Source organism: Podarcis gaigeae (assembly GCF_964106915.1).
Source record: "Podarcis gaigeae genome assembly, chromosome: 6".
NCBI lineage: Eukaryota > Metazoa > Chordata > Lepidosauria > Squamata > Lacertidae > Podarcis > Podarcis gaigeae.
The window spans coordinates 30,418,059-30,443,749 of NC_139682.1; the positions used below are offsets into that span (position 1 = coordinate 30,418,059).

The 25,691-nt window shown below is 40.6% G+C and overlaps 1 protein-coding gene across 2 annotated transcripts in view; it reads right to left on the reverse strand.

Annotated features, from left to right (window-relative positions):
- ACSS2 (acyl-CoA synthetase short chain family member 2) overlaps positions 1 to 25,691 on the reverse strand; it is a 65,017-nt gene that overhangs the window by 33,304 nt on the left and 6,022 nt on the right. For both annotated transcript variants that reach the window (XM_083746540.1, XM_083746539.1), the window contains exon 2: positions 24,490 to 24,685. In XM_083746540.1, the coding sequence (XP_083602666.1) occupies positions 24,490 to 24,685 (196 nt within the window). The remainder of the gene's footprint in view (positions 1 to 24,489; positions 24,686 to 25,691) is intronic.

Genomic DNA, 25,691 nt, shown 5'->3' on the forward strand with positions numbered 1-25,691 from the left:
GGCTGAGTATAGGTAGGTTGATAGATTTTTTTGTTCTTGTTTTATTGGGGGGTGGCAGTTGTTGGGTGTCACTTGTGCTTGGCTGGGGAGCTCTGGACTGTAGAAACCACTTTCCCCTTTTGTGAGGCTTTAATTCTTTTTGCAGAACTAAAGGGACAGCATTCAGCTGACCTTTGTCTATTTCTTGCCAAAATAGCTGCCTTAAACTTGGGGGGTTGTGGGGGCAACTCTGGACCACTGAGGCCACTTCTTTCACTTCTTCCATTTCTCCCTTTTCTGAGTGTTTTTTCTTGTGTGCATATTTTCCCTTTTTTCCAAAATAGAGGAGGGGTGTGGTGTGGTTTTTTTCTGTTGTCTTGTCTACCCAGCCATCTCATGCTTGTGTGTTTGAAGGGCAGTCAAGGCCTCAGAGGTTAGCTTTTACTCTCTCCATCCTTCTCTCTCTCTCTCTCTCTCTCTCTCTCTCTCTCTCTCTGGAAGCAAATGGATGGAGAGCTGTCCACTCAGCCACATCATGCACCGTTGGCAGTAAAAAGGTGTGTGTGCATGTGCACATACACCTGAGCCGGTTTCTCCAGAGAACTAAAAAGCCAAGGGGGATTCTGATCCAGTGTTTGGGGTCTGTTGTTAAAATTGTGTGTGTGTGTGTGTGTGTGTGTGTGTGTGTGTTGGGCTGAGGGTTCATTCTGCAGGGCTATTTTTAGCTTTGTTGACTGATTTGACTTTTGCCTGGACTTCAAACAACAGCCTGCTTGGCAAGTCTTTTCTGCTCATTTCAGATGACATTCAGACCCCGTCACCACACTAATCTGAGTGAGTGTTTCCCAAACATTACTCTTTTCTATTCTTTCTGTTCCATATTTTGTAATTAAGAACTTGTGTTTGCATATGCTTATTTCTTCTTCCTTTCCAATCCATTTATTTCCCATAACGTCTTTTCATATTGTAAACTTGAGGGCAGGGACTGACTTCCTTCCTTCCTTCCTTCCTTCCTTCCTTCCTTCCTTCCTTCCTTCCTTCTCTCCTCTCTTTCTCATGATTTGTATGGCCACTCTGGAAGCCTTTTTTGACTGAAGAACAGGATATAAAATATTTAAATAAATAAAATAGTATGATTACTAGCTGGCCAACATTAAATACATATTTATTTGTGATTTTGCATGAATATTCATGCAATACCCGAGTTTAAGAGTAACTCTTCAACTGGAAGCACAACAAGACTTAGAATTGTATCCAATGATGTGCAAACCAGGTTCCACTTGCAGAATAGGACTTCCTTCTTTTCACCAAGAAACCCCCAAAATCTGCTCCACATGGTTCCCCCAACCCTCTGGTGCAGATTTTGATGGTGTACAGGGGCTTTAAGGGGAGGAGGAGGAGGAGTTTGGACTTGATATCAAGTCTTTTACTCCCCTTAAGGAGTCTAAAAGCGGCTAACAATCTCCTTTCCCTTCCTCCCCCACAACAAACACTCTGTGAGGTGAGTGAGGCTGAGAGACTTCAGAGAAGTGTGACTAGCCCAAGGTCACCCAGCAGCTACATGTGGAGGAGCAGGGATGCAAACCCAGTTCACCAGATTACAAGTCCACCGCTCTTAACCACTACACCTCACTGGAGTGGTGAGGAGGCGAAAGATCCACAGTACACGCTGAAGTATGCTGGGCAAATGTGACAGCAGTATTGGCAGCAGCATTGGACACATTCTGTAGCACCGTTTGGAAAATAAGGTCCCTGGAACGTATTTGGTCACATGCTGAAAAAAAAATAAATTAGAAGTTTTGCATCTCTGCAAAATTTTATGGTCCTGTCTATGTCAACTTTCATAGATATGGCAGCCATTTTGTACTATGCCATACCCTCTTGGCAGCCATTTCGCAACTGGTGCCCAAGGCACATTATCAGAATTCTAAATGTGCCCAAGGGCCCAAAATGTTTGAGGACCACTGCTAGCAAGCCAAAATTAAATATAGGAAGAAACAACACTCCAGGCTCTTGCTGAAGTAGTTATTCTGAGCACATAAGCCAAGCTCCTGAGTTATTAAGAGCTGAGAAACAAGATATATAGGATTAGTAACTAAGATGGAAATATTTGATTTCAAGCCTTCCAAACAATTTTCGCAACATCTACACTAAAATAAACACTATGCTCTTTTCCCTCAAGGGAAAAGGCGAAAGTGACTATGCAGGGAACAGAATCCACTAAATACAAAGCCTGTCAAAACAGACAAGATAAAAACCGTCACAAATTGAACTGACATGGAATTTTATCCTGGGATAAAGCGGTCCATTTTATATTGATACTGTGCCCTCAAATGAGGCATAAATGCTTAATGAATCCTCACTGATCAACCATAGAGTGCAGGTAAGAGAAATATAACTGAACACTACTGGTTGTACTGCTTTTTTATTAATGTGCTTGGTGTGTAACATTTGGCTACCAATGACTTTGTAACTGCTCAGCCAGTGTGCAGAATTTGAGGTCCACTTGTACACTCTGCCACAGGTCAAGTGCCTTGGCTGCAAAGCATCAGTAACATAGTAGTGAAATTTAGAAATGCAGGGTCCCTTCATGACAGTCCTAGCCATGCCCTCTCACAGCCACACCCACTTCTAAGATCACACAATAACCTTACAATTTTATAATTATACAGTAATGATAATTAGGGATGCATTGCAATGATCATGTGTTGCCTTCCAGGTATCTCAACCATCTTCTGTGTACATGCATGGGTAAAATACTTTGAGTACTCCAATATCTTATTTTGGCATGTCAAGAAGGCCCAAAAAACAATAAAGGACTATTTTGAGATAAATTTGAACACTGCTGTGGAAAAAAGAACAATCTGGGACGCAAGCAAAGCTGTGATGAGAGGGTTCTTGATACAACAGAACGCCATAAAGAAAAGACTACAAAATGAGAAAAAGGACAAGATTTTGGGGAAAATTAAAGAGTTAGAGAAGAAACTAAGAGTAAACCCGAAGTCACAGCCGATTTTGAGAGAAATTAAACTTCATCAGGCACAATATTCCAAACTGATAAATCAGGAAATAGAATGGAAGATTAAATCAATGAAACAAAAAACATTTGAATCGGCTAATAAATGTGGGAAACTGCTGGCTTGGCAGTTGAAGAAGAGACAAAAGCTGAACATAGTAACAAATTTGGAAATAGAAGGAAGGAATATTCAGAACCCGGTGGAAATTAGAAAATGTTTCCAGAAATATTTCAAGAAATTATACACTCAAGGGCCACAAAAGGAGGAAGAGATTGCAAAATTTTTGGAGAAAAATGGACTTAAAAAACTATCACAAGAAAATAGATCACTCCTGAATAGTAAAATAACACGACTAGAGATAGAACAGGCCATTCAGAATATGAAGTTGGGCAAGTCTCCAGGGCCAGATGGCTTGACCTCCAAGTACTATAAGACATTAAGTGACTATTTGATTCAACCACTGCTGGAGGTCAGCAATGAAATTATGGAGGGAAAGAAGGCGCCTGAATCGTGGAAGGAAGCTTTCATCACATTGATACCAAAATCAGAAACTGAAAAGACACAACTTAAGAACTACCGCCCCATTTCCCTTTTAAATGTGGATTACAAAATATTTGCTGACGTTTTGGCAGGAAGATTCAAAAGAGTTTTAAATGAGATAATTCATAAAGACCAGGCAGGCTTTCTCCCAGGAAGACATTTATTTGCTAATACAAGGAACATTATTGACATTTTGGAACTCTTGCAAACAAATATTAACACTAAAGCAGTTCTAATTTTTATAGACGCGGAGAAGGCCTTTGATAATATTTCTTGGAAATTTATGAAGGGGAATTTAAAAGAAATGGGAGTGGGGCGGGGTTTTGAAAATGGGATTGACGCGATTTACTCAGAACAAAAGGCAAAACTGATAGTTAACAATGTGGTTACAGAAGAGTTTAAGATTGAAAAAGGGACACGACAAGGCTGCCCGATTTCCCCCTTGCTGTTTATTTCTGTCCTGGAGGTGCTCTTGAACTTGATTAGAGGGGACCGGTTGGTGCAAGGGATTCAGATCGGAGTGAAACAATATAAACTTAAAGCTTTTGCAGATGACCTTGTTTTGACATTGCAAGAGCCAGAATCTAGTACAAAAAGAGTGTTACAATTGATTCAGGACTTTGGTCGGGTAGCGGGCTTTAAACTAAACAAACAGAAAACTAAGGTGTTGGGAAAAAACTTGACAGATGCAGAGTCAGAACGGTTTCAGAGAGAAACAGAACTAACTGTGGTTAAAAAAGTAAAGTACCTAGGGGTAAACATAACAGCAAAAAATCTGAGTCTATTTAAGGATAATTATGAAAAATGTTGGTCTGAAATTAAGAGAGACTTGGACAGTTGGTCAAAATTGAAGCTTTCTTTGTTAGGCCGAATTGCTGCTATTAAGATGAATGTATTGCCTAAGATGTTGTTTTTATTTCAAACATTGCAAATTGTGGATAAGACGGAGTGCTTCAGGAAGTGGCAGAGAGATATTTCTAAATTTGTCTGGCAGGGCAAAAAGCCCAGAATTAAGTTTAAGATATTAACTGATGCGAAAGAAAGAGGGGGCTTTGCCCTGCCAGACTTAAGGTTGTACTACGAAGCCGCAGCTTTCTGCTGGCTAAAAGACTGGCTACTTCTAGAGGACACTGATGTGTTAGATTTAGAAGGTTTTAACAATGCATTTGGCTGGCATGCATACTTATGGTATGACAAAGTTAAGATCAATAAGGCCTTTAAGAACCATATTGTCAGGAAAGCAGTGTTTAATGTCTGGACAAAATACAAAGACCTATTGGAAAATAAAACTCCAAGATGGCTATCACCTCTGGAGGCTAAGGCCCGAAAAAGACCCAATATGGAGGCCAAATGGCCGAAATATTGGGAAATAATAGAGAAAGAGGGTAACAATTGGAAATTGCAGAGTTTGGAAAAAATGAAAGATAAAGTGCGAGACTGGTTACATTACGCTCAGATTCAAGAAATTTTTAAAAAGGATAAAAAGTTAGGATTCCAGGTGGAGAAATCGAAGTTGGAAACAGAATTGTTAGAACCTAAGACTAAAGTACTTTCAAGAATGTATAACTTGCTGTTGAAATGGAATACACAAGATGAAATGGTTAAGTCGGCCATGATAAAGTGGGCACAGGATATTGGGCATAATATTATGTTTGAGGATTGGGAAAGGTTGTGGACCACGGGGATGAACTTCACGGCATGTAATGCTCTGAAGGAAAATGTAATGAAAATGATTTATAGGTGGTACATGACCCCAGTTAAACTAGCCAAAATATGCCATGTGCCAGACAACAAATGCTGGAAATGTAAGGAAAATGAAGGAACATTCTTTCACCTCTGGTGGACTTGTCCCAGGGTGAAGGTCTTCTGGGAAATGATATATAATGAGCTGAAAAAGGTATTTAAGTATACCTTCCTTAAGAAACCAGAGGCCTTCCTCCTGGGCATTGTCGGCCAGATGGTGCCAAAGAAGGACCGAACATTCTTTTTGTACGCAACAGCAGCAGCAAGGATACTTATCGCCAAGAAGTGGAAAACTCAAGATCTACCCACTCTGGAAGAATGGCAGATGCAGCTGATGGACTATATGCAACTGGCCGAGATGACTGGCAGAATTCGAGACCTGGGAGAAGAGAGGGTTGAAGAAGATTGGAGGAAATTTAAGATTTATTTACAAAAATATTGTGATTTGGCGGAAAGTTAAGTAGGATGTTTGATCATAAATAATTGGCCACCACAAAATCGGATCGAAATGGGATGTAAAGTGAGATTAAGAGAAACTAATTTACAGAGGATTATATTTAAATGAGTGGTTATAAAATTTGCAAATTAGATGATAAATTGCCGGGGAAAATTTATGATGATGAAAATGGCAGCGGGAGATGTGAGGAAGTCCAAAGAAGTTATGAAACTTTGTTGAGATAAAAGAAAGGTTGTTTATTTCTGTACTTTATTTTGTAAAAACCCCTAATAAAAATTTATTAAAAAAAAAAAAAAATATCTTATTTTGGCATGACTTAAGGTGTATTCTCCTTGAAATTCCATTGTACATAACAGAAGTTGCACACCATTCTCACATAACTGAAACACCTTGTGTTTTCAGCATTACCACATGCTTAGCTTTGGAGGATGCAGTGTTCTTCTCATGCATCTTCTCCAGAGTGACCCTAGGAGCCATTTCTTAGTGGCTGAATCACCTTTCACTCTAACTAGCTCTAATCAGCACTAAGGGTGAGAAGACTTCTTTCTCAGTGACTAAAAAGTTCCTCTTTCACGGCAATTGGGTGGTTCTAGGACGCTGAAGACTAGGACCCTGCTTCAGTAATTGCAAAATATTTTTGGACACCGCCCTCCCTCCATTACACATCCACAAAGCATGGTCCAAGTGTACACGATGCAGAAACCTTGCTGCAATTAAATAGGTTTTGATCTGAAAACCCTCTGCTTGCTACTCCAAGTTTCGTAATGGAAGAACAGTGGAATATGACTGTAGTAAAATAAAAGAACTCAAGCTCTTGGTTCTACATTACTGTAGAAACACGAAGTCAGTATCTTTAATAAATGCCAGTATCTTTAATAAATAAACAGAAAGAAAGAAACACGCCTGTTAAACAAACGTGTTCGGAACACAGCAAACATTGCCATCTCTTTCGAAGGAATTTTTTTACTAAAAGTGTTTGAGAGAAAGTCCATTCCCATCCAGCTGTGGTAGAAAGACCTGTTTTCTATTTCCGAGTTGGCACAAGCTCCACAAGTTAGCAAGAGTAACTATGAGAAGATAAGACTGCTTCAGTATGTACACTTGGTGAACACCGCCTCCCATACATTGAGCAAATACATCTACACCTGTTTTACTTTGCTAGGTAAGCTTGTAAACACACTCTTGCTAAAACCATTCAGCCATATATGCAGATTACTGCTACACGAAGGATTGCTCCACATAAAACAGCAGGCAGACTAGAGGTCACCTGAAGTCTAAGCCACACAGCAACAACGCCAAAGAGAGAAGCATCTGTATTCACACCACACTTACTGGCACACCAGGGCCATGAGGTGGTGAACACCATTACACAGAAATAGTTTGCGGCAACATGAAGGAAGTTGTGTGGTCAGTCACTGCACACAGACATCTTGATAAGCAGAGACATCTGTCAACATTCAAATCCAGTTCTACACGGCATCAACACTGCTGGTTATTTGCATGAAGTGGGCATTCATGTAACCCACCTGGCTCCTACATTGATTGGCTGCTCATTCAGTAAGGTAATATTCAGAGGTCCTTCAGGTGCCACCACCTTGAATGGTAAGGTGGTGATGACTTCAGATAAGGCTTTTTCTCCAGTGGTTCCCACGTTTGGCAATATCCTCCCCAGGAGGATTACCTTCCACTTATCCTTTTAAGAACTGAGTTCAAAACTGGTACTTCAGAATTGGTTGAAAACTATAAAAAAAAAAGAGCTGGTACCACCAGCATACTAACAGCACCACAGAACTCTGGACAATTTATCCCAACAGCCTTACACAATGTTAAACAAAAATGTAAAGAGAATTACTTGATGAGAAAATGCCACAGGCTAGCTTCCCAGAAACATACTCTACCCCAGCTAGTGCAGTGGGTCAGTGGGTCTGGCTGTTAACCAGAAGGTTAGTTGTTCAAGTCTACCCAGGGATGGCTATGGACAGTATTCCTGCATTGCAGGATGTTGGACTGATTGACTCTTGAGGTCCCTTCCAAGTCTACAATTCTATGATTCTATGATATAATTTTCCATAGATAAGCCAAGAGTTAAACCACTCTAGGGCTGTTCCCTCATTTTCACCAGCCTCTGGAGCCAGCTCATCAAACTGCAAAGGTCTACTTCATCATAAATCTTATTATGAGAGCCCAAATAAAATAGCCAAGAATGTTGTTTCCACTGTCAGTCTCAAGACCAAGTCCATTCAAGCTGTGTGTCCCAAAATCAGGAAAAATCAAGTCGTAGGCATCACTGAGAAATACCTATAGTTGTACTTAATTAAACTTAATTAAACAAGGAAGAATAACAGGTGTTTAAACATTATGAACTGCCAACCACATTGTGTGAAAAGGATACCATTGCACAACGACATGTAACTGCCTAAGAGGCAGCACTGGCCCAAACACCAAGGGATTGCAAAACATGCATTATGGCACTCCCCCATCCCCTGGCACTCCTGCTAATAGCCTTAGATGGCATCTGATACTAAAGCGTTTTGGGGGTTTTCCTGTTGGGACTTCAGCAAAAAAAATTCCAGCACACATTATTTTTTAATCAGAGGCTATGGCAAGACTCATCTGTCCATATTCCGCTCATCTGTCCATTTTCCAAAACACTGGAGCTTAAACAAGGGCAGTGCATACGTTTAGCCAGCCCATCTGCTGGGTGTTACATAGTATGTTTTAGATTTGAATAAATGGCATGTTTTAATACACAAATGCCCATGGAACCAAACTAAGATGAAAAATGCCCTGAGTGCTCACTGGAAGGACAGATCGTGAAGCTGAGACTCCAATACTTGGCCACCTCATGAGAAAAGAAGACTTCCTGGAAAAGACCCTGATGTTGGGAAAGATTGAGGGCACAAGGAGAAGGGGACGACAGAGGACAAGATGGTTGGATAGCGTTCTTTTTTTTTAAATATTTTTATTACTTTTGAGAAATACAGAAAAAAGAATAAAGAATAGTTATAAGAAAATAGAATAGAAGAATAACAAATTTCCATGTTCTTTTTCCATCCAATCTAAAGGACTTCCCCACATCCTCCAAACCCTACGTTCCCTGTCTTATAAAGCATCAGCAATTTGTTAACTTATTTCAAAACTTATTGTATCTTCCATTTTATCATGTTCCCTAATTTCAATTTTACTGTAACCCAATTCTTATATGCTTTGTATTAAACACAATAAAGTTGTTTCATTATTTTACCTCTAAATTCTTGTGTCTTAATTTTCATTACATTAACTTACATTTGCTGAAGCTAGAGTTTCCTGAAAGGTGCATTTTTTTAACATTCATACAGCTTATAGTGTTTTTTCAAATAGTCCTTAAACTTTTCCCAGTCCTCCTCAATTGTTTCTTCTCCCACGTCTCGGATTCTGCCAGTCATTTCAGCCAATTCCATGTAGTCCATCAACTGTGATTGCCATTCCTCCAGCGTGGGTAAATCTTGTGTCTTCCAATGTTTTGCAATCAGAATCCTTGCTGCTGTGGTAGCATACATGAAAAAGGTTCTGTCCTTCTTAAACACTCTCTGGTCTACCATACCCAGGAGGAAGGCCTCTGGTTTCTTAGGTAAGGTAAATCTCAGTACCTTTTTTAGTTCATTATGGATCATTTCCCAGAAGGCCTTCACTTTCGGGCAGGTCCACCAGAGATGAAAGAATGTCCCTTCCGCCTCACCACATTTCCAACATTTATTGTCAGACAGATGGTATATCTTAGCTAGCTTGACTGGGGTCATGTACCACCGGTATACCATTTTCATAATATTTTCCTTCAAGGCAGTGCATGCCGTAAATTTCAAACCGGTGTTCCATAACCTTTCCCAGTCTACAAACATAATGTTATGCCCCACATCCTGAGCCCATTTTATCATAGCGGATTTGACTGTCTCGTCCTGTGTATTCCACTTAAGCAGCAAGTTATACATTCTCGAAAGTAGTTTACTTTTTGGCTCTAACAATTCAGTCTCTAGTTTCGATTTTTCCACCTGGAATCCAACCTTTTTATCTATTTTAAATACCTCTTGAATTTGCGCATAGTGCAGCCAGTCTCGTACCTTAGTTTTCAATTTCTCCAAGCTTAGCAACCTCCAATTGTCTCCAATTTTTTCAATTATTTCCCAATATTTAGGCCAATGGGCCTCCATGTTAAGTCTCTTACGTGCCTTGGCCTCCACCGGTGAGAGCCACCTCGGAGTCTTACTCTCCAATAAGTCTTTATATTTTGTCCAGACCCTCAAAATTGCTCTTCTGACAATATGGTTTTTAAACAATTTGTGCACTTTGTCCTTGTCATACCACAAATATGCATGCCACCCAAACGCATTGTCAAACCCTTCCAGATCTAGGACGTCAGTGTTCTCCAATAAAATCCAATCTTTCAACCAGCAGAAGGCTGCAGATTCATAATATAACCTCAAGTCTGGCAGGGCAAATCCCCCTCTTTCTTTCGCATCAGTTAATACTTTAAACTTTATTCGGGGCTTTTTGCCCTGCCAAACGAACTTAGAAATATCCTTCTGCCACTTTCCAAAACATTCCACCTTGTCCACGATCTGTAGGGCCTGAAACAAAAATAACATTTTCGGCAGTACATTCATCTTTACAGCAGCTATTCGGCCTAACAAGGAAAGTTTCAATCTTGACCATGTTTCCAAATCTCTTTTGATTTCTGACCAACATTTCTCATAGTTATCTTTAAACAAATTCAAATTTTTGGAGGTCAGGTACACCCCTAGGTATTTTACTTTTTTAACCACATTCAACTCCGTTTCTTTAGAGAACTCATCTGTTTCTGTAACTGTCAAATTTTTTGCTAAAACCTTGGTTTTTTGCTTATTTAACTTAAACCCCGCCACCCGACCAAAGTCAGAAATTAATTCTAACACTCTTTTAGTACTGGAGACTGGTTCCTGAAGTGTTAATACCAAGTCATCTGCAAATGCTTTCAATTTATATTGTTTCACTCCGACCTCAATTCCCTGAACCAACCGGTCCTTTCTAATCATGTTTAGCAACACCTCCAGAACTGAGATGAACAATAGGGGGGATAGGGGGCACCCCTGACGTGTCCCTTTTTCAATTTTAAACTCCTCTGTCACCACATTGTTTACTATCAGTTTAGCTTTTTGTTCTGTGTAAATTGCTTCTATACCATTTTCGAACCCCCGCCCCACTCCCATCCCTTCCAAATTTTTCTTCATAAACATCCAAGAAATATTATCAAAGGCCTTCTCTGCATCAATAAAAATTAAAGCCGCTCTAGTATTAAGATTTGTTTGTAGAAGTTCCAAAATGTCAATAATGTTTCTTGTGTTATCAAACAAATGCCTACCAGGGAGAAAACCAGCCTGGTCCTTATGAATCACTTCATTTAATACTTTTTTAAGTCTACTTGCCAAAATATCTGCAAAAATTTTATAATCCACATTTAGGAGTGAGATGGGGCGGTAATTCTTAAGTTGAGTCTTTTCAGTTTCTAATTTAGGTATCAATGTGATGAAAGCTTCTTTCCACGTTTCCGGTGCCTTCCTTCCCTCCATAATCGGGTTACAAACCTCCATCAAAGGTTGTATCAAATAGTCCTTTAAAACTTTATAATATTTGGAGGTTAGGCCATCAGGGCCTGGGGACTTGCCAAATTGAAGATTTTGAATGGCACTTTCAATTTCTTGCTGTGTAATGTTACAGTTCAGGTTTGTTCTCATTTCCAGGGGTATTTTTTGTAATCCATTAGTTTTAAGAAATTGATCCACCTCGGAAGCTTTTTGCGGCCCTTGTGAATAGAGTTCTTTGAAGTACCTCTGGAAGCACTTTCTAATTTCCTCGGGTTTCTGAACCATTCTCCCTTCAATCTCTAGATGTGTAACTGTATTAAGCTTTTGTCTCTTTTTCAACTGCCAGGCTAGCAGTTTCCCACACTTATTCGCCGATTCGAAGGATCTTTGTTTCATTTGTTTAATTTTCCATTCCACCTCCTGATTTATCAATTTTGAATATTGCGCCTGGAAAAATTTCACTTCTCTTAGCACATCCTTCGACTTAGGCCTAGATCTTAATTTTTTCTCTCCTTCTCTTATTTTCTCCAATATCTTCTCCTTCTTTTCATTCCAGAGCCTTTTCTTAATCGTGTTTTGTTGTATTAGAAACCCTCTCATAACTGCCTTACTTGCGTCCCAGATTGTTCTTTTTTCCACGGTGGTATTCAAATTTATCTCAAAATAGTCCTTTAAAGTTTTTTGGGCCTTCTTCACAATCTCCTGATCTCTTAATAAGGTGTCATTCATTTTCCATCTAAAGGAGCCGGTTGTATTAAGTCTCAATTCCACTTTCAAAGCATTATGGTCGGAGCAGGTTTTTGGGCAGATTTCCACTTTTCTAGTCTTAGGTGCCAGTCCTCTAGTTGTCCAGATTTGGTCGATTCGTGTCCATGTCAGATGAGCTTCAGAAAAGAAAGCCCCTTCTTTCCCTAGAGGGTTCTTAACCCTCCATATGTCGACTAAGTCCATATTGTCTGTCATTTCAAAGAAAGTTTTAGGTAGTCTGCCATCTTTCGATATGTTGACACTTTGTGACTTATCCATATTTACAGACACAACCCCATTCATATCACCCAGCATAATGATGTTACTATAGTCCAAGTAATCCAGCATAGTCTCATGCAGCTTCCTGAAAAATTCCGACTTTCCCTCATTTGGAGCATATATTCCTAATATCAAAAATTTTTCTCCTTGTGTCTGTATTTCAATCGCCAAAATTCGGCCATGTTCATCTTTAAATAAGAATTTCGGTGACAGGCTCTCCTTTGCATATATCACCACTCCTCTTTTCTTAACTTTGTCCGAAGAAATAAATTCTTGGCCTAGTCTTTTATTGATTAACACTTTTCTATGGAGCCTTGTCACATGTGTTTCTTGTAGGCAGATAACGTCCAATTGTTCCTTTTTCAAAATGTGAAAAACTTTCCTTCTTTTTTCCGGGGAATTTCCGCCATTTATGTTCCAACTAAGAAGCTGCAGAGACATCCTGAATCAATTGACGGGTTCTACAATGGGGTATCTAAGCTTCCCTCCGGTCCCGGAGGAGGTAGTGCTGGTCCAGATCCAGGTGGTATAACTCTTGGAGGTGGTCCGGGTGGTGGAGGCCAAGAAGCTGCAGCTCCTTTTTGCAGGTCCTCCTCGTGGTCGTGTAGGAACTTCTGCTGGTCTTCAGGTGATTTAATTTTTATTTTCCTTCCTTTGTAAGTAAATGAAAGTCCTTGTGGAAACTCCCACCTATAAGGAATTCCGTTGTGTCTCAACAATTTAGTCAGGTCTATATAGGTAGTCCTAAGTTCCAAGAGATATTTGGGTATATCTCTGTAAATTTCGGCCCTTTTGCCTTCTATCTCCAAAGATTTCTTGAAATGTAGGCCTAATATCTTATCCCTTTCTTCTCTTGATCTCAGAACAACTAAGCAGTCTCTGGACTTGTCTTTCTTTACTGATTTTCCCAGTCTAAAGGCTGTCACAATTTTAAAGTCCTTTTCTTCCTCAATTCCCCAGAATTTGGAGAACAAAAGTGTCAAAAATCCCTCTAAATTGTCTTGCTCCAGTTCCGGGATAGCCCTTATCCTGAGATTGCTTTCTTTACTTTTCAGTTCAACCAATGACAGGTAGGCTTGTTGTTCCCCTACCTGTCTTTTCAGAGGTCTTACTTCTCCTTTAATTTCATCAACCTTTAAATTCGCCTGTTCTGCTTTTTGGTTGGCTTCCACAGCTAATTTGTAATTTTCTGCCGTAGCTCCTTGCAGTTTCTCAATTGCCTGAGTGTGCTGCGAAACCTGTTCAGTTAATTTGCCAATAGAGGATGTAGCTTGGTCAATTTTTGATGTTTGATTGTCCACTTTTTGATTTAAAACTGCCAATTGTTCCAAAATTTGTTTCAAAACTGTTTCAGATCCTCCAGTTGCCATATCTTCTGCAGCAGGCTGTGCAAGTTCCACCTCCTGTGCTGTCAGCACAGTTGGGACGGATGATCTGCGGTGATGAGTTAAAGTTGTTTGCAAGAGTTGCCCAGATTTTTTCTCTTTTTCTTTATCTTTGGCTTTAGCTGCTCTTGTTCTCCCTGTGCCGCTCATTCCACACCTGCCTCTGTTCAAGGTCAAATGATCTTTTGTCCCATGGGAAAGACAAGTCCAAAGTATAAACAAATTAAACCACAAAAAGTTTCAATAAAGCTCAATTCCCAGGCCACTATACTTCCACAGTCCTATAGGGGGAGTATTTCAAAGTTTCAAAGAAGAAAGGAACTATTTTCCGCCATTGAAGTTCCTCTATTCCCCATGTTAAATTTTTGTAGTTCCCAAACACAAAAGGAAGGTTTCCAAAGCTTCCAATCTCTTAAAATCCAGCCACAAGGTGTCAAGATAGGTCCAAGCAACAATGTTAAACATTAATGTCTCAGTCTATGCAACAGTTTCAATTTCTGCAACAATGTCGTCAATTTGACAGCAGTTTGACAGTTCTCTTCTATACACTGGCAGCCCGATGACGGGGTTATCCCTTTCAACTCCGTTTAGCTCAAAGATAGGGGGACAGTTCCAAAGAATAAAAGTCCATAAGTTTCACAATTCTTTCCCTTTTATCCTCAAAATGCAAAGTCTATCAATGCACTCTTTCTTCCACTTTTACAGTCCCTTTTAAATACTTCAGCTCGTTTCAGAGCCCTTGCTTTGATCTAATTAGCAGAGTCGGGAGGCGGACTTCCTGTTACTCACCTCCCGTTTTCAGCCGAATTTCTTCAATTTAAATTAAGAATTTAAGCCCCTTACTCACGGGTATGTTGCTCCAATTCCGATATTTTCAAGAAGAAAGGTCAGCGCTCATCAGCAGCAGCAGCGCGGCTTTGCTTCCACGAAAAGAGCGATGAACTCACAGCGCCGCTCCCCCTTTCACGTTCCGGAGCCTCTTACGAGGCTCCTTCTCCGCTTCTGGGGGGGCTCCAGGCACCCGCCGAGTCCCACGGCCGCAGGCTCGCTCTGCCTGCGGTTTTTCTTGATGGGTCTCCACTTTGCCGCAGCGGACGACCCTTTTTCGCGGAGCCCCTCTTCACAGCGCGAAGAGGACCGCCATTGCTGTTTCGCGCCGCCTCCGGAAGTCCTCGGTTGGATAGCGTTCTTGAAGCTACCAGCATGAGTTTGACCAAACTGCGGGAGGCAATGGAAGACAGGAGTGCCTGACGTGCTCTGGTTCATGGGGTCACGAAGAGTCGGACACGACTAAAAGACTAAACAACAACAAGAAGCAGAGAAAACTAACTTGTTTAGGAAACTATCCTAAACATTAGTGCACTCCTGCCTGCTATCCTGGCCGGGGCTCAAGGCATTGCAGGGGAAAACAAAATGCAAACTCCTAGTTGCCAGATACAGTATATTTTTCAGTAACATCAGAGTAACAATGCAGAAAAATTCCCCCAAGTGCATGGCGCCTTCAACTGGCAGGTTGAGACTCAATATTGGGACACAAGGTTGTCCCAGAAACAGCTGCTCTACAAATATGTAATGAGAAACTAAGTTGGTGGGTTGGACGACTCAGAAAGCTGAAAACCACTAACATGATACATTAGCAAAAAAAGTAGTGAAAAGGATAAGTTGTCTCTGTATGTTTTGATAGATCACACACGTGTGTGTTTGTATAATGTTTAACTGCTTTTTAATTATTTTTTATCCTATTTTAGCTGTTTCTATTTTATCTGTAAGCCACCTTGGGTCCCTGTCAGGGAAAAATGTGGGATATAAATAAATATTATAATAATATGTTGCATAGACAAAAACTGAGCCCCCAATGATTGACATGATTGCATCAAGAGATATATAAATTTGGTGAAAGGAAATAAAATAAACAACAGGCACAGCAGCCATCTGAAATGCAACCACAAGGAGAGGGCTCCAAGAAGCAAGCCATTTAATATGCAGCAGCACATCGTAGCATAGTTCCAAAGACTGCCACATGTCACCAGCCATTTTTTATGTGCAATCGCATGCCACTTCTCATCAACACTTTTACAATATGAAACAGCCTCCTTATGGTAAAATTTTAGCAACAATATGCCACCACTGCTTCCCCATGTGATTTAGTGTTCACCACCTTTACATTATGATTCAGCTCATCACAACATAAGACCATTTGTTTAATTAAAAGCAATTCTGGGACACTGACAGTTTACAGTCCCAAAGAACTGCCCGAACCCTTTAAGCAAATTGCACTCTGTTTTTCTGGCCAACCCTCATTGACCACTCTCTACAGCAGTGTTTCCCAACCTTGTGCCTCCAGATGTTTTTGGCCTACAACTCCCATCATCCCTGACCACTGGTCTTGCTAGCTAGGGATGATGGGAGTTGTAGGCCAAAAACATCTGGAGGCACAAGGTTGGGAAACACTGCTCTACAGCATAATATTGAACGAGGCTACTGATGTTGAGCAAACAGCTTTTTCAAGAACCCTCCCAGTTTCTTTCCCAAAATGTATACAACAGCATAAGAGAGTTGTCCATCAGGTTGGACTCATGCATATGTATTCTGTCCAGTTCTATTAGTTGTGCAGGAACTTAGCACCAGTAGGTGCAAAATATTTTACTTCTCTACAAGCAACATATTGTAGCTGGAAGTTTGCATATTTCCCAAGACAGACCATCTCACATAGCCCAGATGGAAGATAGAGGAAATCTTCCAAAATGGCTCTAGAATGTGAGTGCAGAAGTCCTCCACATCTGGCCCAAGATCCCAGAATTGTTCTGCAGAACAAAGTGGCTTTCTCCCACTCCTCCAAGCACCCTCTTGCAAATGGATGTTCATATGTGGTTAGGGAATTCTCAATCCATTCAATATGCTGGAAACGAACATGGCTAAAACAACACACTGCAGATCAAAATGTCCCTTCTTTTTAACTTCTGAGTTAAATATCCACCATTAAGAAACATAATTTTCACTTCATAAGTGCAATTCAGTTTTTCACAGTGTCACATATGAACCATCTGGGCTGTGTGTGAGCCTTCCAGGTGATTTCCAAACTTCTATAGGCATACAACTTATACCTCCAATTTATATTTATTTATTTTATTCAATTTATGAGCAGCCTAATAAAAAGACGCGGGTGGCACTGTGGGTTAAACCACAGAGCCTAGGGCTTACTGATCAGAAGGTCGGCGGTTCAAATCCCCGTGACGGGGTGAGCTCCCGTTGCTCAGTCCCTGCTCCTGCCAACCTAGCAGTTCGAAAGCACATCAAAGTGCAAGTAGATACCACTCTGGCGGGAAGGTAAACGCCGTTTTCATGTGTTACTCTGGTTTGCCAGATGTTGCTTAGTCATGCTGGCCACATGACCTGGAAGTTGTGTGCGGACAAACGCCGGCTCCCTCGGCCAATAAAGTGAGATGAGCACCGCAACCCCAGAGTTGGTCACGACTGGACCTAATGGTCAGGGGTCCCTTTACCTTTAATAAAAAGACATTCTCTGAGCAAAATACACAGTAAAATTAACACACTATGCAACTCAATAAAACCAGAAATCAATTTTAAAAACCAACTCAGCAATAGCACAACAATAAACATATAAAATCTGGCACAGACACAAATCAAGTAGATGGTAAAAAAAAAAAATTGCACTAATCTTATGCTTTGGGACTACAGGTGGAGCAACAGAAAATCACCCCAGAGTTATATAATGATACCTGCACTGCCATAGACATACATCTGTGCAGCTGGTTTCAGTCACTCTGGCAACACAGCTAACAGAATCACCAACCTCAATATAGGGAGCTCAGAAATGCTGGAACAACCAGCTCTCTGTAAGAATATGGCACTTTGCCCACACTGTTAATCACCAAGATTTAGCAATAATAATAGATGTGAAATAACCTCAACTGCTCCAAGACTGCCCATAAGAGGGTTTAGGGTTTTTCAGACACACAACAGTACATCATGCACTGCCCTGCCACAGTACACCAACTTTGAAGTCATTTACTGCGATTTGGCGTTTCTTTTAAATAAGCAGAACCAAGAACTCAACAAGATCAACATTTTTGAAAATCAGTGTGCTTCTATGGACCAAGGACAAAACCATTTCTGTGAACTCTTGCAAGTTCAGAACAGCTTCGACATCAGCCTGTTTTTTTCTTTTCCCCACCCCCAATGCTCTACCTACCATCTGCAGATGCTGTAAAATCATTTGCTGGTATGGTGGTACCTCTGGTTGTGAACTTAATTTGTTCCGGAGGTCCATTCTTAACCTAAAACAGTTCTTAACCTGAGATACCACTTTAGCTAATGGGGACTCCCACTGCCACTGCTCCGCTGGTGAGCGATTTCTGTTCTCATCCTGAGGTAAAGTTCTTAACCCGAGGTACTACTTAGTGGAGTCTGTAACCCGAAGTGTTTGTAACCCAAGATGTTTGTAGCCCGAGGTACCACTGCACTAATAAATGAATGGGAGCTGCAGAAGCACTTTGTTGCAATCTTGTGCAACTCCCATTCATTTCAAAATGGCTTAGACAAGCACATACACTGTGAATTAGCTCCTTCCCAGGTGTGTTCTTGCAAATTGTGATCAGGCATAACCATTCATGTTAGCAGACTAACTGATGAGCTAGTGCATGAATATACAACTTCTCAATACCACAAAAGATCAACACCAACTGCTTGTTGTTACATCCATTCTCAATTACAGCACCCCACAGCAATACAATACTCAGCTAGCCATGTGGCCTTTTAAAGAAGTTCTTCAGTAGAAAAGTTCCTTCACAAACACCATGTACATGCTTCTAGAAATTGAATTGGGCCTCCAATTTAATCAGTATATGAGACATCTATGCTCCCAAGCTTATTACATTAGTCAGGCTGGCTTCTTACTCAATTTTAGTCTTGGCAGGTATCTTTGTGGATGAAATACAATTTATGTAATGAGATCTTGCAAGAACTAGAATTCTGAAGACAGCTAATTATGGAGAGAGAGAAAAAATATATGCCAAACACATACATTAAAAGTTGCAGGTTATGTTTCTACTTCAGAACAGATGAAATGTCATCCCAGAGCAAAACAATGGTATTATCTGTCTTGTGTCCTGTTGACACATGCAAAAAAAGGCCAAATCTTTAGAAGGCAGCTGTACTGCAGAAAACTATTTGACAAGCAGTCCACGGCTGTTAGCAAAACTCTTTAGAAGATTTGGCAAAAGATGGGAGGGGCTAGGAAAAGGCGCAAAGAATCAAATCAAGGTTTGCTAATGCAGTATCTGTAATATCCTGTGGCAAGGAAGTAGAACACTGTTTGGTCTTGCAGTTTGGGTGGCTGAGAAGGAAGCAGCAACAAGCCAGAAGGAAGGCAAATAGGCATTCACAGATAAGAAGTGTAACATCAGAAAATGTACCAAGTCTCCATCCACCACTCTTTGTGTATTATTGACACCACAATGATGACGGCACTAATCTAACACTACCAAAATTGTAAGACAGTGTAATAATGAAATGGAATCAGAAGGCAATAAAGTGTCCTATTTAGTTTCACCCATTCATAACTGGTTTCAAAGTTTGATGTTCTTCCTATGCACAGCTGTCACCTAAACAGACTGCCAACAGTAGTAGCAGGCAAAGTACACAACACTAATGTCAGAACACAAGTTGTACTAAATGTTACAGAAAAGCAGGGGAAATTTGCTAGATTTTTGGCAGTGGCCACACATTTAGGACATAATCTACTTTCCTCTCATGCACCCTAGCGTCAGAAAGTGGTGAGTTTAAGACCCACGCATTGATCCAATGCTCTGATCTTACACAGCTGTTATTTTCTATGGATCTAGAAGAACAAGACCTTGAAACTGCTTGTTTGTTTTCTTTAAAAATGCATCTGCATTGCCTAGCAGGTGACAGTATTTTATAGTGGAGATCAACCAACAAACCCACACCTAAAAACATCCACATGCCAGACACCTCTATTGTTACACCTCATATAGACATTGTACACCCGATGCTCATAATGCATATCAACTCAAGCTAGAGGGAAAGACTCACTGTAACCTCAGTTAAAGCTATCGAGTTCAAAGCACAAACTTAAAAGGGTAACTAACACAAGCAGAGCTAGAATGCCGCTTTGCTTATATAATAAATAAATGCCATACACATCAGGAAGCAGCACTTTCTTTTCAGGCTGAACCAGGACTTAATATACATCAGCAAAACAAAACAAGGAATACTGAAATTCAATTTTACACACTGTTCAAAGCATCAGATCAATATCAGGTCTCAACTAATGACCATTATTTGGCATGGATTATTGAAATGAAGCAAACAGACGATTCCATGTAAACATTTTGCTTTTTATTCAGCATGATTTACAGTTCATTTAACTAACAAAATAACTTGGCTCATGGTTTACACCTCATGCTTGCAACTAATGGTTAGTCTGTAGAGAGCTAAACCACAAACCCAGGTTTAGACCACACACTGAGCCAAACTATGAGTTAGCATGGTGTAGCAAAAGACTGGGGAGGAGTGAAATGGCCACAAACTCCTCTTCAGGGGCATGTACACTCCTGTGCTTGCATCAAGCCATGGATTGGCTTGGTGTGGTGTGAAAAGCAGGCTAATATGAACTCTGGAAAATACTGAAGAAACCCCAAGCTCTAATCTCATCATGACAATAGGAGTGCTACAGCCCAAATTTCCAAGGCAACCTCAAAAATACATTGTGGGGTTTCCAGTTCGACAACATTTGCCCAACCTTGCACCATGTAACATTGTGGGATAGCAGCTTGGGATGGGCAATTTTGTATGTATAAGTGGCAGGAAGTGTAAGGGTTAATCGGCTTCTCCCCTCCCCGCACTCTACTACTTATTAGTTTTTCATGCTTTCATTTTATTTTAAAAAAACCAGGAATGCAAGGCTGTTCGCTGGTTTTTCACTTATTGTCTAGATTGAACCAAAGAACTATCTTCTCTGCAGTATCTTTCTGTGTTTGCAGGGCAAACAGCAACCCTTAAAAGGGAATCTGAAAAAGTGATAAGGTCTACATGTTGGTTTGGTGAACTGGAATGCACCAACCCCACTTACAAACACACGAGTTGTGAACTTTCAAGTTTTGTGAAAGAATAGAATTTGCTCTCCCACAGAGCACCAGATTTACGCTCCAACATAAATCCTTATCTTAGATGTCAGATTGCATCTCAAAAGCAGCCCTTTCTGGGATTTCCCTCCAGATAAAGGCATTTTATCTCCTTACATACCAGAGAAAGAGAACCTCAGTCTAATTTATAAGCCATAGTGGCAAATGTTACTCCTTGCTCATATGCAACCAGAGTGGTTTCATGCTTTGGAAACTCTTTTATCATCACCAAGGCTTCAAACTCATATCTTTTCAACTTTATGAGTTAGAATTAAAGGGATACATTCTTTTTTTAAAAGAAAAAGAATAGAAATATGCTCTGGTATATGCATTCCTGCGCACGTGTGACACGTGGCCCATAAGGGTGTGTGGAGATAAAGGTCCAGACAGAGCCAGTTCCCCATCCCTGATACAGGAGGACAGGAATTGCTGCCATTGTCTTTGTTGTAATGGTAGGCAAAAATCTGGGACACAAAAGTGCAGTCCCCAAACAGAAAGCAACACAATGAGAAGTAGATTTACAAAACATCAAATTGGAGAGACAAAACAGAATATAGTAAACAAATCCCAGAGATGTGGCCACATTAGTCTGTAGCAACAATTCCAGAGAGTGGTCTGAAGCTAAGCAGGTACAGTGGTACCTTGGGTTAAGTACTTAATTCGTTCCGGAGGTCCATTCTTAACCTGAAACTGTTCTTAACCTGAAGCGCCACTTTAGCTAATGGGGCCTCCTGCACCGGAGCATGATTTCTGTTCTCATCCTAAAGCAAAGTTCTTAACCTGAGGTACTATTTCTGGGTTAGCGGCGTCTGTAACCTGAAGCGTATGTAACCCGAGGTACCACTGTACAGGTCTGGTCACTGCCTGGATGGGAGACCTCCTGGGAAGCACATGATAGAAATTCCATGATGAAAGAAAGGTGTGGTATAAGAAAATTAAAAAATACTAATTTATTATTATTTACAAACAAGTGCTTTATGTATTGTGTTAAATAAAATGAATACATACTTTAGCCCATGTTTTCATGGGACAAATGCCACTTAACATCTTGATGGGATAGAAACCTAGTATATTGATTTAAGTCACAGGTGTTTAAATTGAATTTATTGATATGGGTTAATTCTGTACTGGAGTTTCACTCTGAAGTTTCTTTGCTCAAGAATGGGCATGGGTACCTTAAGGACTCTCCTTATACCATCGCCATTAGCCAGACCACACAGCTCACTAGCCCTGCTTGAGTGCTATTGCCTGGCCAAAATGTGTCCTTGAATTGTGTTGATGCCTGCCTGGATGGAGAGAGCCATATGCACCTGTGTGCACAGAAACTTCTGGCTTTTTCATGGATGGAATGCCATCTACTTAAGAGCAGCATCTGTTGCTCCACCTGCTTTTTGCTTCTGGCCTGATCCTCACTGGCATGTGGCCTCTGGGAGGCTCCCCATATGGAACACAGCCCCTTGACTGAAAAAGGTTACTATTTCATTCATTTCCTCTTGGAAGTAATAAGAAGTTCAAGAAAGATGCTTGATTGCTTGATCTCTAACCAAGACCAAACAATTTAAAAAAACAAAACTGCTAGCAATAACTTCCCTTTACCTGCACCAAAGTCCAACAGTGCTTTGCTTCACAGGGCTGCTGCATAATTAATGCTGGTGACTGCTTAATGAGGAGAAACCATCAGGGCAGCCTACAGGATTTCATGTTCCTTTCCCTTAATTCTTTGTTCTTATAGAATCATAGAATTCTAGTCATCTAGTCCAACCCCCAGCAATGTAGAATCTTCTGTCCAATGTGTAGCTTGAACCCAAGACCGTGAGATTAAGAGATTAAGAGTCTCATGCTCTACTGACTGAGAGTGAATTCCTGCTTACTGGCCTAACATAACAGCCTGACCGTATATCAATATTGACAGTTACCAGGTAAGCATTAACCCGTATGCCTATTTCATTCATGATCTGAAACCATCTCGAAGCTGACTTCAGATCCTGGGTTAAGTGGAACTCTTGGTTAACAGTTAACATTGCTGCTGACAGAACAGTCAACTGCAATTAGGCCCAGGAGCCCAAATTTGAACTCTAGGAAGAGGGTGGGGAATAGAGAAGGGTGCAATCCTGCAGTCTGATCCAGATCTGTATGCTATTTATTACATTGCTCCTCCAAGAGCATCAAACAGTATGTATCTGTCTCACACTTTTCACAGCATATGCAATGGCCCACAGTGAGCAGAATGTCAAGAATATTAACGTTGGACGTAGATCTCAGTAAAATGCCTATCTAAGGAAGTTACACCATTTAGTTCAGGTCAGGCACAAGTTCACAATGTAACACAGGGTGGTGCAGAATCTCTTACAAAAATGCAAAGGAAACTCCTCCTAGAGATTCACTAAGGTGGCACAACAGAATCAGAAGGGACATCAGAGCAATTCTCTGCAGCCTACAACCAAGTACAGCAGCATACATGCAATATAAGCTCACAAATGAATGCCTGACGGTAACACTGCAACAGCTAAGAAATCCAGATTCTGAAACTTCACCTGATTCCTTAATGAAATATGTATTTTTGCAGCCTGTTTATAGCCCTCACCTTGATACTAGGATAGTCAGAAAACAATGTGACCAAACCAAAGGCACAACACCAGTTGAACCATGAAGCATATTCAGAAGATAAAGGCCTGCATCTAAAGCACTAATATGATGACAGCTGCAAGCCTAGTACACTTGCTTAGGAGTACCGTCTCAGGAAGATCAGTGTGGGTTTCTTCCTAGTAACATAGATAGGAAATGTGGAGTGAATTCTGACTTTTCCGTTGGCCTGTAAAGGGTGTAACAGCTAATTAAAGAAATAAGGAACTAGAACTGTCTCAGAAAGGAAACAAATTGCATTAGTGTCCCTTGGCACAGGAACAGACTGAGCACTATTACGCAAAGGGGAAAAAAATGATATCACATTTATGAGTCTCCTTGAAAAAGGCAAAAAGCGGAGCGGTATCGTGAATGCTAATGAAGTTTGGTGTACTTCCTGGATGAGGGCACGAATACTTCCTGCATCAAATGCCACATCTCACCTTAGAATTTCTGCACTTCAATCAAGCATCTGAACTTCACAATGTCAGGCTCTGTTCATGGGTGGGAGAGAGCTAGCTTTTTAAAAGCACCATGGTATAACTCCCAAATGCAACAGTCAACTAGAGGGCATCAAGCTGGCAAAGGCTGTACCAAAGATATTTTTTTAAAACTAAACCTAAACTTTACCCTTTTAAAATTGTGTGCCTTGTAGACTTTTTTCCAGTCACGCTCACGCTAATGCAGGAATGTGGAAGCTGTGGACTTCCAGCTGGGGACTCCTGCTCCCATAATGCTTGATCCCCGACCATGCTGGCTGGGGCTGATGGGAGTTGGGTCCAAAAGGATCTGGAGGATTTCAGGTTCACCAACACTGCTCTAATGACCCAATCCTCATTCTCTTGTCATTTATGTCCCCTGTCTCTATACTCGGCTGCCAACACACAATGATACAACAGCAATGTTCTTAATTCTATGTTTACAAGAGGGTTTCCTTGATTGAAATAAGAATGTTACCAGTAAAAAGCTATTTTGTCCCCAAGTTTATTCTCGTAGACATTTCTGTCCAATAGATTGTAGCAAATGTTGGTTGTAGCCCCTTTCATCCATTCAATAAAGATTTTCCCTTTTGTGACATCAAAGTTGTACTGCAGAAATGGTCCAGTATGTTGGCTCCTCCAGTAAAATTCTTTGGCAATGTCTCCCCAAAATTCTGCAAGATAAAAAAGATAAATAAATAAAACACCACATTCAAACTTAAGACCATTCTATATGGTTTAAGGTACCAACACAAGCATGCACGTAGCCAAGAGTGGGCAAGGAGGGGCAGCTACTCCCCTAAATCAAAAATCAATAAAATACATGGCAAACTCTGGTTCTTCCCCCTGCAACAAAAGGCCTGCCTGCTCCCCCTAACAAAAAAATGCTGAACTGGTTTTATTTAGGGGAAAGACTTAGGCTGAAATCCTACAATTGCCTGGAAGTAAACCCCACTGAAAATAAGTGGAACTTATTTCTGATTAATATGCATAGGATTGTGCTACTCTGTAAACTCTCTTGCAGAATTTAATAATGCCATCTTCAGCATCTGGGGTTCATTCACTTGCCCATCTTCCAAAGTGATACAGGCCATCATCTGCCACCAATCCCCTTTCACATTCTGCATGACAAGCAGCACAGTCTCCATGCAAAAAAAAACAAAAAAACAAAAAAAAACAAAAAAAAACACCCTGGCACCAGAAATACAGGAAAGTCAGGAGAAGGTACATTTCACCCTCTCAGGACACTCTGCAAGAGACTAAAGCAAAGAAAATTCAAAAGAAAACTGCTAGTGAGACTGCTAGATTACAATATATCAAGAGATTCAATGCCATCACTTGAGGATTGAACCATGACGATGGATTTCTCACATACTACGCATGCTAATTGGCTGATAGATGTGGGCATCTGTTTATCAGCGACTGTTTCATGAATTGCCATTGTTAATTACTTATCATCAGATATTTTTCTGCATTTATGTTTTCTGTTACTTCACTTTACAATTCCTCATCATCATCGTACACCCCAAGAAACCCCAGATATGCATTACCTGTAACTAAGGATAGCACTTTTAGCATCTGGAAAAATGGACTGTAGTCCATACAAAATTATGCAGGAATAAACTGGTTAGTCTTTAAGGTGCCACAAGACTCTTGGTTTTAATGCAAAAGATGAACACA